At 40.6% G+C, this 14,467-nt stretch overlaps 1 protein-coding gene across 1 annotated transcript; it reads left to right on the top strand.

The window, feature by feature from the left end:
• The first annotated feature begins 9,116 nt into the window (after nt 1–9,116).
• On the top strand, nt 9,117–12,117 carry LOC120416288 (facilitated trehalose transporter Tret1-like). The gene is made up of 5 exons (XM_039578002.2): nt 9,117–9,258; nt 9,325–9,555; nt 9,702–10,000; nt 10,121–10,378; nt 11,379–12,117. The coding sequence occupies exons 1-5, from the start codon at nt 9,204–9,206 to the stop codon at nt 11,922–11,924; spliced, it is 1,389 nt and encodes a 462-aa protein (XP_039433936.1). The 5' UTR covers nt 9,117–9,203; the 3' UTR covers nt 11,925–12,117.
• Nucleotides 12,118–14,467: the final 2,350 nt, after the last annotated feature.

Below are 14,467 nucleotides of genomic sequence, written 5' to 3'. Positions count from 1 at the left end.
TCAAATATTTTACCAAAAAATTATTCTATTGAGCAAAAATGTATCCAGCGCATCTCAGATCCGATTTCGGAGGACAATTCAATCAGTTCCAAAATTGGTTAGTATTTTCTGGTAACCAAAAGTTCTCGTAAGATCAAACACGGAGCTGCAAACACATAAAATGCTTGTTCGTTCAATCGCATTGACTGTTCTTTCATTGAAATGTGCAGCATGAAATGCACATTCCCCAAAAAGCGTGTCGAATTTGAAGCGGGTGCAAACAAAAAAGAAAGAAAAGAAATGCATCCGTGTCGAAAGACGACAAGACCAAACTGCATTTTCCCCCTGCTGCTGCGAAATGAGCACACAGTCACGTTCGCCATATTTTGCATGCACTTCACGCGGTGTGGGTGGAAAACAGCACGGGCTGCGGATATGATTGATACGCTTTTCCCCGTGGCTGGTTGCATCCAGCGGGCGCCCTGCGGGGCTCGTTCGTTTGAAGGAGTGCCAGCGATGCGCGAAAGCTTCCCAATGCATCACGTGGCATCCGTTCGTTGTTTGTGGGCACCCGCGGGGTTTGGAAGGCCCTTGGAAGACTTAAAACACATTAAATGACAATCAGACAATATGACTTTAAATATCTAAAAATGTTACAACACTAAAAGGCTACCTAGTCGACCCCACATTGCCCAGCGCGATTGCTCCATTCTGGCAGTACTGTTGGTTTCTCCGAGGCGTCGTCGGATGCACTCGAAAAGAAAAATGTAGATTCTCCACATGCGGGAGCGAACAGGTCCCAAGATTGATGGGACATCACAAAATACACCGCCATCGTTGGAGGTGAGTTCAACGCGTTAGTACATACACCGCTGGAAATAAATTCATCCACGTGAATGATGCGATATGAATGCGAGGGAGAGAGAGAAACTCAGTGCATCAAATCTCGCTATAAGCAAGCGAAACTCTTCCAGAGTGGAAGGAATCCTGTTTGAGCAGGTATCTTTAAGGAATAACCTGAAATAACAGATGCACAAATTGAATTTCCACCCTGTTGGCTGCTTCCGGTAGCATAAAACAACACATCAATCAGACTTTCCTAATCCGCCCACTTGCAGCATTCCAATCCTCGGTGAAATGTTAGCTGCTGAACCGCCTCAAAGTCTCCCCAATGCAAATTCCAGCCAAATTGGAGTACTTCCACTCACGACGACAACTCATCGGAAAATGAGCAGCTCGCAGCCATCAATGTTTGCCGAGATCACCGGAGCGCGCAAAGAGCTGTGAAAATAATTGCTATTTTGCGGATGGCAACACTCCAACTCCAGCTCGAAACCAGGTCGAACTAAATCATTCACAGTGTCAGCTAGAGATAAATTTAATAAGAAGCTTTTCGATGATGTCTGGTTGCGTTTTCGTCAACATTAGCTACTTAGCGTGCATCTGCACAACTTTCGTGAACAGTGTCGACATTGTAACCCTCTAAAACCTATCCAAACATGTGTCATGCAGACAGACAGTGCACTATCCCCTAATTAGCTCTGGTAGGGATTTTATGATCGCGTAATATTGAGAGTTTGGCCCTTTTGAAGTGTTAGTCTTGATTTGAAAATTTTGAAAATATTGTTTTCGAAAAGACCGGAAAATTTCACGAATTTTTCATATTTTAACTTTGAAAATAGTCAGTTGCTGAGATATCGACGTTAGAAAATGGTGGGTTGTTTGGGTGAGACTAAGAAAATATCAATTTTCCTGTTTGTAAACCTTTGCATGGCAATATTTCAGCAACTAAGGGTCGTATCAACAAAGTTCAGGAGAGCAAAATATAGAGAATTTTCTCAGATTTTTAAAAATATTTTTTTCAAAGGTGGACAAACATGGGTAATAATTTCAAAAAATGAACAACTGCGACTATTATCAAAAACGTTACCGTAAACTGGGGTGACTTTGATACCTTCGGGGTGACATTGATAATAATTTGATTTGGCCACTAATTTTGATACATCCAATGTAACAGTCATATTTTTGCATATATGTTCGATAATAAGCTATCCCTTAATGTTTGCATACTCAAAATTCTCAAAAATGTTTAGATATTAATTTGACGGGCATTTGAAAAACCTATCAAAGTCACCCCGGGCTATCAAAGTCACCCCAGTTTACGGTACCTAAAAATGGCTGTAACTTGAAAACGGTGCAATTTATCAAAACTTCACTTAGGTAGGGAAAATTCGGCAGGTTAAGCACTCGCTCCTTACTCCATCCAATTTGCTTATTTTCACTATTTAAACAACTAATTTTGCAAAACTTATGATAGAAACTTGGTTTCTCACTTCTTATTTAGCTATTAATCACACGATTTCAGTTGAAAACGCTTTTAATTAGCTTTCATTGAATGTCAAAGTTCTGATCTGCCAACGTTAGAGGCACGCTGGAATTAGATGCTGTTCCCCTAGGTGCTTTTTGTTTGCAAATTAATTTTTTGGCGACCAATATTAGATTTTTTGAAAAAAACAGTATTGATTCAAAAATTCATAACTCGTTCAAAGATTTTTTGCACATCCTGGAAATTTCTGAAAAGTTGGCTTTGGATGTCCCCTAAAACATATCAAAAAGTAAAAAAAAAAATAAAAATAGTATTTTTTGCTAATCTAGTTTAAGTGACAAAAAGTTAAATAAAAAATCACCATTTTTTTACCGTGTATCATTTTTTTTCAATGTAGTCCTTATCCATACCTACTACTTTGCCGAAGACACCAAATCGATCAAAAATACCTTCAAAAGCGACAGATTTTTGAATTTTCATATATATATAATTTTTGTATGGACAGCTGCCAAATTTGTATGGAAAATTATATGGACAAACTAATGATGCAAAATGGCTTCTTTAGGCATACCGAAAGAACCATAAAAGTTTCATCCGGATAAAAAAATACAAAAACTAAAATTAAAAAAAAATCGATTTCGTAGAGAACTACTCAGTAGCAGTCAATTTAGAATGATTTTCAATTGAAATTTAGGGAATTTATTGTATCCAATTGATTGTATTTGAATATATTTTTAGTTGTAAGGATATCCAAAACTCTGCATTGCGTCATTAGTTAAGCAAATTATATTCTGGTTTGTAGAACAAATAAACATGACTTGAAATCAATTGAAGTAGACATAAAAAAAACTACACAAAGTTTTCATAAATATGTTGCAATGTTTCACTTGGCTAGAGATACAACATTGGAACATTCCAATAACTTCACCCAGCAAACAGCGATACTAGTTCGGACCGCGTGAGCTTTCAACGACCGGAAAATTCAATTATTGAATGCTATTAGTCTGATTTGATTGCGAGCGGGTGGAAAAAGGCGATCCTTTTATTTTCTATTTCTCGTGTGCGGCCGGAAAATGCTAGCGACAAAAGCGAATGAATTTTTTAAGCCTCTAAATGTCGGAACAGAAATTTCTAGATAAAAAGAGGAATATGACTGAGCGGGACTGAACAAAACGGGTCACTCTTCCACTTTTCTAAAATTGATTACAGACGTGAAAAAAATCCACATTGATTTGATGCTTTAAAAGAATCAATGTGGTAGTTTTATGTTGTGCTTGAGATATACTAATTTTAAATATGCTTTTAAATTTGAACTAATGAACTTTTATTTTATCAAGAAAATGTTTGTTTATATAAAATGATTTATTTTTTGTTAACATAACATAATGGTATTCTAAAGGGCTTAACTACTATCAAAAATGTCTACTATCACATACCTGAACACATGTGCGCACACACATTTCATGTGCACGTGCGTATGAGGGAAAACTGACACCGTGTTGTGCTGCCCCTGGAAAAATGTTTAATTTCCCACGTGAATTAGTTTAGCTTGTGATGAAAATAGAGACACTCTGTGAGCACTTTTTTTTTGCTCTCACTGCAAAGTGACTTTTATGAGACACACACTCACATGTCGAGCTCATGCACACATACGTTTGTGCCGCAATTTGAGCGTGTTTTCCTTCGTTCGTCTTTTTTTTTCCTGGCCTCTGATAGTAGCATGCATGCAAATTTTATTCATAATTCAAAGCACCACACAACACGAGCATATTTTGCGCCAAGCGGAAAATTTACATTAGAGCCAAAATGGGGACTTTTGGGAAGATAAAAGAAAATTAATGCATGCAAATCGCGTCGGGGAATTGTCGAAGGTCGTCACGAGAGCCAGCCACAACATCGCGGTAATTTAAAGCTGACAATAACAACAAGCAGCCCTGATTGGACGAATCGAACCGGGAGAAATTGCTTAATGAAGCTGGGTGAAAATTACGTTTTCTCCAGTTTTGACCGCAGCAAATGAGCTTGCCATTGATTGGCCGGTCATTGTCTTGCTTTGTCGTCTTCGGTTGTAATTTGCATTTGGTTCAGATTTTCCTTTCTCTATGCGGAAGTTAATCAGGGGTAAGGGAAGTGGGAGTTGTTGAATTATTAGAGCCAGTTGACATTAAAAGAAAAAATTGGGGGCTTAAAACAGGAAATTGGGATCAATATAGTCGAAACAGACTGATTTTAACATTCTTCTGCCCATTTAGGCCGTTGCAAATATTTTTCAAAGTTTATTTCATGCATAATTTTTTTTGCACGAATTTTAGTGCTACAAATACCAGCGCATAGCACAAAATGATTTCCCATTTCCCTCCAAAAGCGCCGGAAATATGTAGCGGGTGTAGGGGCACTTTGCATACACGCCCTTGTTCCCATCATGTCACTGAGGGTATGGAGCGACTAAATCAATAGTCATGCCCCTCCAGTCGAACCTTCATTAGAGAAGCAGGCAATCCACAACTCACAGTGAATGACTAAGGGAACAACCCTACCACGAATATTATATGGTTGGCGCAGTTGAGCAGTTCTCAGGTCTTTTTTCTTTAATTTTAATTTTTGTATTTTTTAATCCGGCTTTAAACTTTTTTGGTGCCTTCCGTAAACCCAAAGAAGCAATTTTGCATCATTAGTTTGGCAGCTGTCCATAAAAATGATATGTAAGAATTCAAAAATCTGTATCTTTTGAAGGAATTTTTTGATCGATTTGGTGTCTTCGGCAAAGTTGTAGGTATGGATATGGACTACACTGAAAAAAATGGCAAACGGTGAAAAAAAATTTTGGTGATTTTTTATTTAACTTTTTGTCACTAAAACTGGATTTGCAAAAAAACACTATTTTTAATTTTATTTTTTATTTTTGATATGTTTTAAAGGACATCAAATGCCAACTTTTCAGAAATTTCCAGAATGGGCAAAAAATTTTTGACCGAAATATGATTTTTTGAATCAATACATTTCTTTTTCAAAAAAACGAAATATTGGTCGCAACAATTGTTCAATTTCATTTTTTGATGTAAAATTGAATTTGCAATCAAAAAGTGCTTTAGTGAAATTTTAATAAAAGGCACCGTTTTCAAGTTAAAGCCATTTTTATGTAACATTTTTCAAAATAGTCGCAGTTATTGCTTTTTTAAAAAAAGTGCCCATGTTTGCCCACTTTTGAAAAAAATAGTTGAAAAAATTCTCTATATTCTGCTTTTTCGGATTTTGTTGATACGACCCTTAATAGCTGAGATATTGCCACGCAAAGGTTTAAAAACAAGAAAATTGATGTTTTCTAAGTCCACCCAAACAAACCCACCATTTTCTAATGTCGATATCTCGTCAACTAATGGTCCGATTTACAATGTCAAAATATGAAACATTCTTGAAATTTTCCGATCTTTTCAAAAAAAATATTTTCTATAATTTAAATCAAGACTAACATATCAAAAGGGCGTAATATTGAATGTTTGGTCTTTTTGAAAGAATAGTCTTGATTTAAAATTTTTGAAAATATTTTTTTCGAAAAGATCAGAAAATTTCACGAATTTTTCATATTTGAACATTTTAAATCGGACCATCAGTTGCTGAGATATCGACATTAGAAAATGGTGGGTTGTTTGGGTGAGACTTAGAAAACATCAATTTTCTTGTTTTTAAACCTTTGCATGGCAATATCTCAGCAAGTAAGGGTCGTATCAACAAATTCCGAAAAAGCAAAATATAGAAAATTTTCTCAGTTTTTAAAAATAGAGGTTATTTTTCTTTTAGGTCCATCCATAAACCACCTGGACAACTTAGGAGGGGGGAGGGGGGGGGGGGGGGTGATGGGTAGCCGGATGTTCACGCTCCATACAAATTTTTTTTTATTTGAATGGAAATTTTCCACGATGCGTGGTGGGGGTGGGGGGTGGAGGATTTCCAAAAAAGTGTCCACGTAGTTTATGGATGGTCCCTTTGGACGTTTTCAAACCTTTTTTTCGTAAAATCGCGATAACACAGGATGTTTATAAACAAACCCCTTATGTTTATATATCAAATTTTTTGTAATTGTGTGCTCTTCAACTTTGTAGAACGTTATTACACTTTTAAAAAAAACCTTGCAAAGTTAGAAAAACACGAAATCCAAAAAAAAAATCTGAAGTTCTCCATCAAATCGGGCGTCTAATTTTATATAAAAGTCCCTTAGACAACAAATTTCTATCTCATCACCGTTTCAGGCTGCAAATGATTGAAAAACACCTCTTTTTTCGCATGTTCAAAAATGGAAGGGGTTGTACTCCGTCACAAGATATTAAAAAACGGACCTCGGATTCGTGATCAGGGACAAAAGTTACCCCTAAGGACAAAGTTTCACGCAAATCGAAGAGGGTCGGGACAATTTTTCCCGATTTCGTGTGAGTTGGTAGAGAATTACCTCAATAGTACAAATCATAGTTGAAAGGAACTCCAAAACTCTACTAGGATATAAGAAAAACGACATTGTATACTGATTTTTCTGGGAATTACAGTCAAACCTCTTTTTACGCGAATTTTGGTTCTCGCGTAAAAAAAATCGCGTAAAAAAAGTTCGCACTATTTTGAATTTTCGCGTAAAAAGAGTTCGCGCTATTTTGAATAGCTCGCGTAAAAAGAGTTTTTAGTATTTTTTAGTTTTATAAAGTATTATATTTTTTTAATAATAATAATGTAATTCCAGATTATTCAAAATAGCTTCAGTGACCTACGCTGTATATTCTACAGCAGGTTGGGATGTTCTGGGTTATCCAAGAACTTCCGGAAGTAATGAACTGATTGTTAACCTGGGTCTGTACCAGTGTATCCACCATCGTAATAATTGCAGGTAGCTTCCGTGACCTACGATGGTTACCTTGTGATCTGTTAGAATGTACTAGGTCATCCAAGAACTCCCGGATGTCATGGCCTTGATATCTACCGGATCAACGGGGGTCTATATGGGTGAATTAACCATCGGTATAGCTTCAGATAGCTTCAGTGGACCACGATGGACATCCTGTGGCATGTTGGATTGTTTTGGGTCATCCAGAAACTCCCGGAAGTCATGGCCAGGATATCTACCTGTTCAACGGGGGTCTGTATGCCCATATTAACCATCGGTATAGCTTCAGATAGCTTCAGTGGACCACGATGGACACTCTGCGGCATGTTGGATTGTTTTGGGTCATCCAGGAACTCCCGGAAGTCATGGCCTGGATATCTACCTGTTCAACGGGGGTGTGTATGGCCATATTAACCATCGGTATAGCTTCAGATAGCTTCAGTGGACCACGATGGACACTCTGCGGCATGTTGGATTGTTTTGGGTCATCCAGGAACTCCCGGATGTCATGGCCTGGATATCTACCGGATCAACGGGGGTCATCCATGAACTCCCAGAAGTCATGGCCTGGATATCTAACTGATCAACGGGGGTCTGTATGGCTATATTATCCATCGGTATACCTGCAGGTAGCTTCAGTGGACCACGATGGACAATTTGCGACATGTTAGATTGTGTTGAGACATCCAGGAACTCGTCTTCAAATGCGAATGCTAATTCCAATGAGACATTTATGTGTTGATCAGGAAAATATTAAGGCCAACTAACAATTAACTGCTCTACAACTTTGTAGAACATTGTTACACTCTAAAAAATTATCCTGCAAAGTTAGAAAAAACACGAAATTTCAAAATGAAAAATTTTGTTCTAAATGAAAAAATGACCCATCTGGGTCAATGTAGATTCGAAAAGAACATTAAATTTCCCATAAAATGACATGTTCCAAAAATTTTTACAGTCAAGTGACGGAAAATGGGAGAATTTTTAAAACTTTTTTAGTGTTTTTTTCGATGAAAAATACTTTTTTTCGGAATTCTGAGTACGCCATCAAATCGGGCGTCTAATTTTACATCAAAGTCCCTTTGACACCAAATTTCTATCTCATCACCGTTTCAGGCTGCAAATGATTGAAAAACACCTCTTTTTTCGCATGTTCAAAAATTGAAGGGGTCGTACCGCCCCTCCGTCACGAGATATCAAAAATAATTATGGTGCTAAAAAAATATTTCGAAAACTTGCTCCGAATGTAAAAAAAAGTTTGAAGTATAACGAAAAGAAGGATTTTTCATGAAAAATTAAAAAGCTTTACTATTTGGTTCGAGAGCTGAAACCCGATTATATGTTTAAAACAAATCAAGATCATTTTTTTTGATTTATCATACGACTTGATCTTATAACATAAGAACAAATCGAGAGATTTTTTTAAAAGATCCAATAAGCTATTGTGTTTAATATGTTTATAGGACCTTTTCAAAAAAGACTCTTAAAGCATACATTTACTTGTATGATGATTTTTGAATGCCAATAAATGTAAAAAATAAATGATATATATTGATTTTCCAAGTAAATAGCGATTTCATCAATTTTGCTGTGGTTTATAGTTGGTTGTCTGCTCATTAATGGACTTGCTATTTTGGTGTAGACATTCATAGTGGTGGAGCATGACAAAGCGTTATTTATAGCGGAAAAATATTTCAGTCCAACGCTACATCCTGCAAATCTATTAATACAGGTTGAATGGTACTGTCAGTCATCTGAATTATCTTATCAATGAAAGTATGGTAAACAATCAAGGCACTTTGCCTCTAAGGTTAGTACAATAAGTGTTTGCTGTAGCATTGATATCATATGATAGGCTGTTGTTAACCAAAAGATAAAAACCGTTTAATCACAACTTCTACCTTGTTTACAGAATTCTGTCTCAAGATAGTAAAACACGCGCTCGTACTGATTACCATCAGGACAATAGAAATACTTTACGTTTAAGGTTCCCCCCCTTAGAGTTGAGTTAGTTCAAAACAATCAAATCAGATGATGGAAGGAAGTGCTCCCCACTACCGGAGGCAATATCTGGCCGCATTCGTTGGTCAGTTAATTTTTATTCTTGCCCAAAATCGTCGGAAATTTCAACCAATATATTAAAAAATTCCAGCCACCCTCGGTGCATTTTCGATTGGCACTTCGTTCGGTTGGAGTGCCCCCGTGGAGCCCCGAATTCTGGACGATGGCGAGCTGGAATTCCCCGTAGATGGGCAGGAATTTGCCTGGGTCGTTGCGCTGATGGCCCTTGGTGGTGCGGTCATTAGCTTGCCGGCCGGACTCGTCGTGCCGGTCATGGGCGCTCGCAATACGCTGCTGCTTTTTGTGGTACCGGCGGCGGTTGGTAAGATTACTACTTGAGCTCTTATTTGTTTACTCGATTTAAAGTCAAGTCAGAAGTGATACAATTTTGACAGCTGTCCATACAAAAATGATTGTTAAATAAGTCACAAATAAGTAAATAGCATTTTCCATTCACAAAACCTCCAGGTTGGGCCCTCATCCTGGCCGCCTCAAGCGTCCCAATGCTGCTGGTGGGTCGTCTGTTTACCGGTTTTGGCGCCGGTGCGTTCTGCATGGTCGTTCCCATCTACATCGGTGAAATGGCGTCCGCCGAGATCCGGGGCACCGTGGGCTGCTTCTTTCAGCAGATGATTAATTTGGGCATTCTGTACGTGTACGTGCTCGGCATAGCCGTGGACGTGTTCCGGTTGGGCGTCCTCTGCGCGCTCGTCCCAATCGTCTACGGGGTGCTGTTTGTCTTTATGCCAAACACACCCACGTACCTGGTAGGTCGTTCCCTTCGACTCTTTTTTTTCGGTGTTCCACCCAGTGCAACCAGACCCACTGATTGGCACCACTTCATAATTTGAAAGGATTAAACGCGAGGGCTCTCTTCGCATTTTCAGGTACTGCGAAATAATGAAGCGAAAGCACTGGCCTCAATCAAGTGGCTTCGCGGGTCTCATTTCGATGCGGCCGGTGAAGTTCGCGACATTCAACGGAGCCTCGACGGCCGCCACAAAACAGAACGGCGCTGCACCGTGTGGAGGTCGTTCCGTGAACCGGCTACGGCACGGGCCCTGGCCACGATGGTGGGGCTCATGTTCTTCATGCAAACGTCCGGCATCAACGCGGTGCTGTTCTACTCGACGTCGATCTTTCAGGTGAGAGCTGCGTTTTTTTTTTTCGGGGGACAGTGCTGCGAGGAATTTGAAACTGTTTGAAAAGTTCTCGAAATTTCGTGCTTTCAGAGGAATTTGATAAAAGCTTTTTGGTGTTTCGTTTCGACGGCTTTGTGCTATCTTGTCGCACCCGCCATTTCGGCGTTCCGAGAAAAACGCGTTTTAATGTTTGACCTTGCATAAAGCATACAATGTGAACAATAAAAAACACGACCATTATGTGCATTGTCTCGAAGTTTGGTTGAAGTTGGTTACTGGAGTCCCGAGATAAAATTAGAAATATTTACGTTAGTCTAACTTGTACGTGCATCAAACGCGGTCTGACCTAAAAACCCTTTGGCCAGTTGTCGCACTTACATCAATTTTCAGGGAGTGACAAGATAGCACGACAAGATTGAAACTACTATCATATGTAAAGTGACAAAAATGCACGAAGTTTTTTTTTTTTTTGGATTTCGTTGAATATCTCAGGATTGAAATCGAATTTTGGGGATCTGTGAAGGTCAAAAGGTGAGGCATTGTGAGCTGCACAAAATGGCGTTCATAACTCAATTTGGACCAAAATGCACGTACGACAAGTTAGCACGACGGCGACGGTTTGATGAAAGTGCAATTCGATGAAATCAAGTTGTTTCCTGTTGGCATACTACTGCAAAAATGAATGAAATTTTTCTCAGTGTATGAAATCAATTTGTTTTTTTTTACGAAATCGTGCACCTACAATAATAAAAAATAACAAATAAATCCAAGAATATTAATTTTCCATGACTGTTTGAGGTAATTTAGAAACCTGTCTACCTACACCGCAAATGAAAATGCGAAACATGACTCTTACCACACTGTACTAAATGTGCGAACAATTTACCTTTTAGGCTCTGTCAGCTGAAAAGCCCCCTCGCCCCACTAATGAACGCGACTTTTGAGCTTTTCTCTTCGAGGGCCAAATTAATTTGATTCCTGTCCCATCTTCACCACTTTCCAGGCTGCCAACGTGGCCATCAAGCCCGAGCTGGCCACAATCCTGCTCGGGTTGCTGCAGGTGCTGGGAACACTGCTTTCCGCGTTGCTGGTGGACCGACTGGGTCGTCGCCTTCTGCTGCTGGCCTCCAGTGGGACCATGTGCGCCAGTGTCCTCGCTCTCGGAGTGTACCTGCATCTGCTGGTGGTCAACCCGACCCAGGTGGACTCGCTGGGCTGGATCCCCGTGCTGACCCTGTGTCTGTACGTGACACTGTTCTCCGTAGGCCTCGGACCCGTACCGTGGTTGATGCTCGGTGAAATCTTCCCCAACGACGTGAAGGGACCCGCAAGTGCACTGGCCAACATCACCAGCTTCGGACTGTCATTTGCCATGTCCCGGTTGTTTCCGTTGGCACGGGACGGTATCGGTAGTGGTCCAACGTTCGTGATTTTCGCCGGGTTTTGCCTGCTGGCGATGGTGTTTGTGGCGCTGGTTGTCCCGGAAACAAAGGGCAAATCACTAGCTGATATACAAAAAATGCTGGCAGGTGGTAGTTTTACGAATTAGGTTAGTTAGAAATCATCACAACGACAAAGACTACCGACTCAGTCTCCAACAGCAACTCCCGTACAAAGTTGATGAGCATAAGCCGACTCCGGCCGTCTACGCCAGCTACCCTATTTCCCGTCAACAATCGACAATCACGAAACTAACGAAATTCAACGGCGTCTAGACGTCGCCAGCAGATATGATTACAATATCTTGACTCGGCAGTTACTACGTTTCAACACGGCTCAATTTGCAAATATTGTTACGCTAGTTGTAATCGTATGTGAAAATGTTGGAATCTCATCAACATAATGTTAGCTTCACTCACGCAAGTTTGTACATATTTAGAAGAAAAAAGTAAATATAAAAAATAATGTTTGCTACACAGCATTGCCCTGGCGTTCTCGATTGCGAGATTCCTAATCGAAACTAAGTGTCCAAAGGCTAGAGATTATTGAGGCAGTTGCAAACCTCTTTTTACACCTAAGCTTCCATCCACCCCGGGATTCGAACTGAAGACCTTTGGATTGTGAGGCCAACTGCCAGCAAGCGACCACACCGAGACAGAACCCAGGGAGTCGACTCCTACACCTGGTCTGAGCTAACGACCTAATCTCTAAGTTAGACCGGGGCCAACACTTACTACCCCGTCCGACGGAAGGCGTGATCAGACAATCAGGGCGATCCTCCGCCAACTCACACGAAATCGGAAAAATACCCTCTTAAATTTGCGTGGGACTTTGTCCCTGATTACGTATCCGAGCTCCATTTTTCGATATCTCGTGACGGCGGCTCTTAAATTTTTGAACAATCGAAAAAAGACGTGTTTTTTTTTTAAATCAGCCTAAAATGGCGATGACTTGTAAATTAAGTGTCAAAGGGTATATTATGTAAAATTACGATTTTCATTGTTTGTAACGTAACTGTATTTTGACAAAGGACTTTGTCTTAAAGCTCTATCTGCGGTGTCAATGCAAAATTTTTCGAAAATGTAGCGTTACCGTCGCATGCCCTCGGCGTGACATTCTGTTTCTGTTGCGTGGATGCCGTGCCAACTATTTAAGCTAAAAGTTAGCCTCTGGAGGATTTAGTGTCCATCAGACTTTCATCAAAGAAGGACCTTACGTTGGGAATTTTAATGCTCACACACACACGCACACGTTGAAAGAAACAGGTGGTGCATAAACTTGAAGGAGTTCCAAGAAGATATTGACGGTTGCCAGAACGGTCACCGGAATACCGAAATGATTTTGAACAAATTGGTAGGATATCGGCCACACCCGGAGTGGCCAGTGCCCTGAGGGAAGGTTCTACCGGGGACATTTATCGAACCATACGACTTGGGGCAATATGGGTATCAAAATTCATGGTTTTTGATACTGGTAATGAAAATGGCCATTTTGACAGGATTGGCCACACCCGGAGTGGCCATGGCCCTGAGGGAAGGATCTACCGGGGGGACATTTATCGAACCATACAACTTGGGGCAATATGGGTATCAAAATTCATGGTTTTTGATACTGGTGATGAAAATGGCCACTTTGACAGGATTGGCCACACCCGGAGTGGCCATGGCCCTGAGGGAAGGATCTACCGGGGGGACATTTATCGAACCATACGACTTGGGGCAATATGGGTATCAAAATTCATGGTTTTTGATACTGGTAATGAAAATGGCCATTTTGACAGGATTGGCCACACCCGGAGTGGCCATGGCCCTGAGGGAAGGTTCTACCGGGGGGACATTTATCGAACCATACAACTTGGGACAATATGGGTATCAAAATTCATGGTTTTTGATACTGGTGATGAAAATGGCCATTTTGACAGGATTGGCCACACCCGGAGTGGCCATGGCCCTGAGGGAAGGATCTACCGGGGGACATTTATCGAACCATACGACTTGGGGCAATATGGGTATCAAAATTCATGGTTTTTGATACTGGTGATGAAAATGGCCATTTTTACAGGATTGGCCACACCCGGAGTGGCCATGGCCCTGAGGGAAGGTTCTACCGGGGGGACATTTATCGAACCATACGACTTGAGGCAATATGGGTATCAAAATTCATGGTTTTTGATACTGGTGATGAAAATGGCCATTTTGACATGATTGGCCACACCCGGAGTGGCCATGGCCCTGAGGGAAGGTTCTACCGGGGGGACATTTATCGAACCATACGACTTGGGGCAATATGGGTATCAAAATTCATGGTTTTTGATACTGGTGATGAAAATGGCCATTTTGACAGGATTGGCCACACCCGGAGTGGCCATGGCCCTGAGAGAAGGATCTACCGGGGGGACATTTATCGAACCATACGACTTGGGGCAATATGGGTATCAAAATTCATGGTTTTTGATACTGGTGATGAAAATGGCCATTTTTACAGGATTGGCCACACCCGGAGTGGCCATGGCCCTGAGGGAAGGATCTACCGGGGGGACATTTATCGAACCATACGACTTGGGGCAATATGGGTATCAAAATTCATGGTTTTTGATACTGGTGATGAAAATGGCCATTTTTACAGGATTGGCCACACCCGGAGTGGCCATGG

This window comes from Culex pipiens, chromosome 2 (assembly GCF_016801865.2).
Source record: "Culex pipiens pallens isolate TS chromosome 2, TS_CPP_V2, whole genome shotgun sequence".
Classification (NCBI taxonomy): Eukaryota; Metazoa; Arthropoda; class Insecta; order Diptera; family Culicidae; genus Culex; species Culex pipiens.
This window is presented reverse-complemented; position numbering and strand designations above follow the sequence as displayed.

What these genes read in the sequence shown, in the direction of transcription:
- LOC120416288 (XM_039578002.2), top strand. Translation starts at nt 9,204, where the DNA reads ATGATGGAAGGAAGTGCTCCCCACTACCGGAGGCAATATCTGGCCGCA. An exon ending in ATATCTGGCCGCATTCGTTG is followed by an intron (nt 9,259 to 9,324) that starts GTCAGTTAATTT and finishes AAAAAATTCCAG; the next exon opens with CCACCCTCGGTGCATTTTCG. An exon ending in CAAACACACCCACGTACCTG is followed by an intron (nt 10,001 to 10,120) that starts GTAGGTCGTTCC and finishes TCGCATTTTCAG; the next exon opens with GTACTGCGAAATAATGAAGC.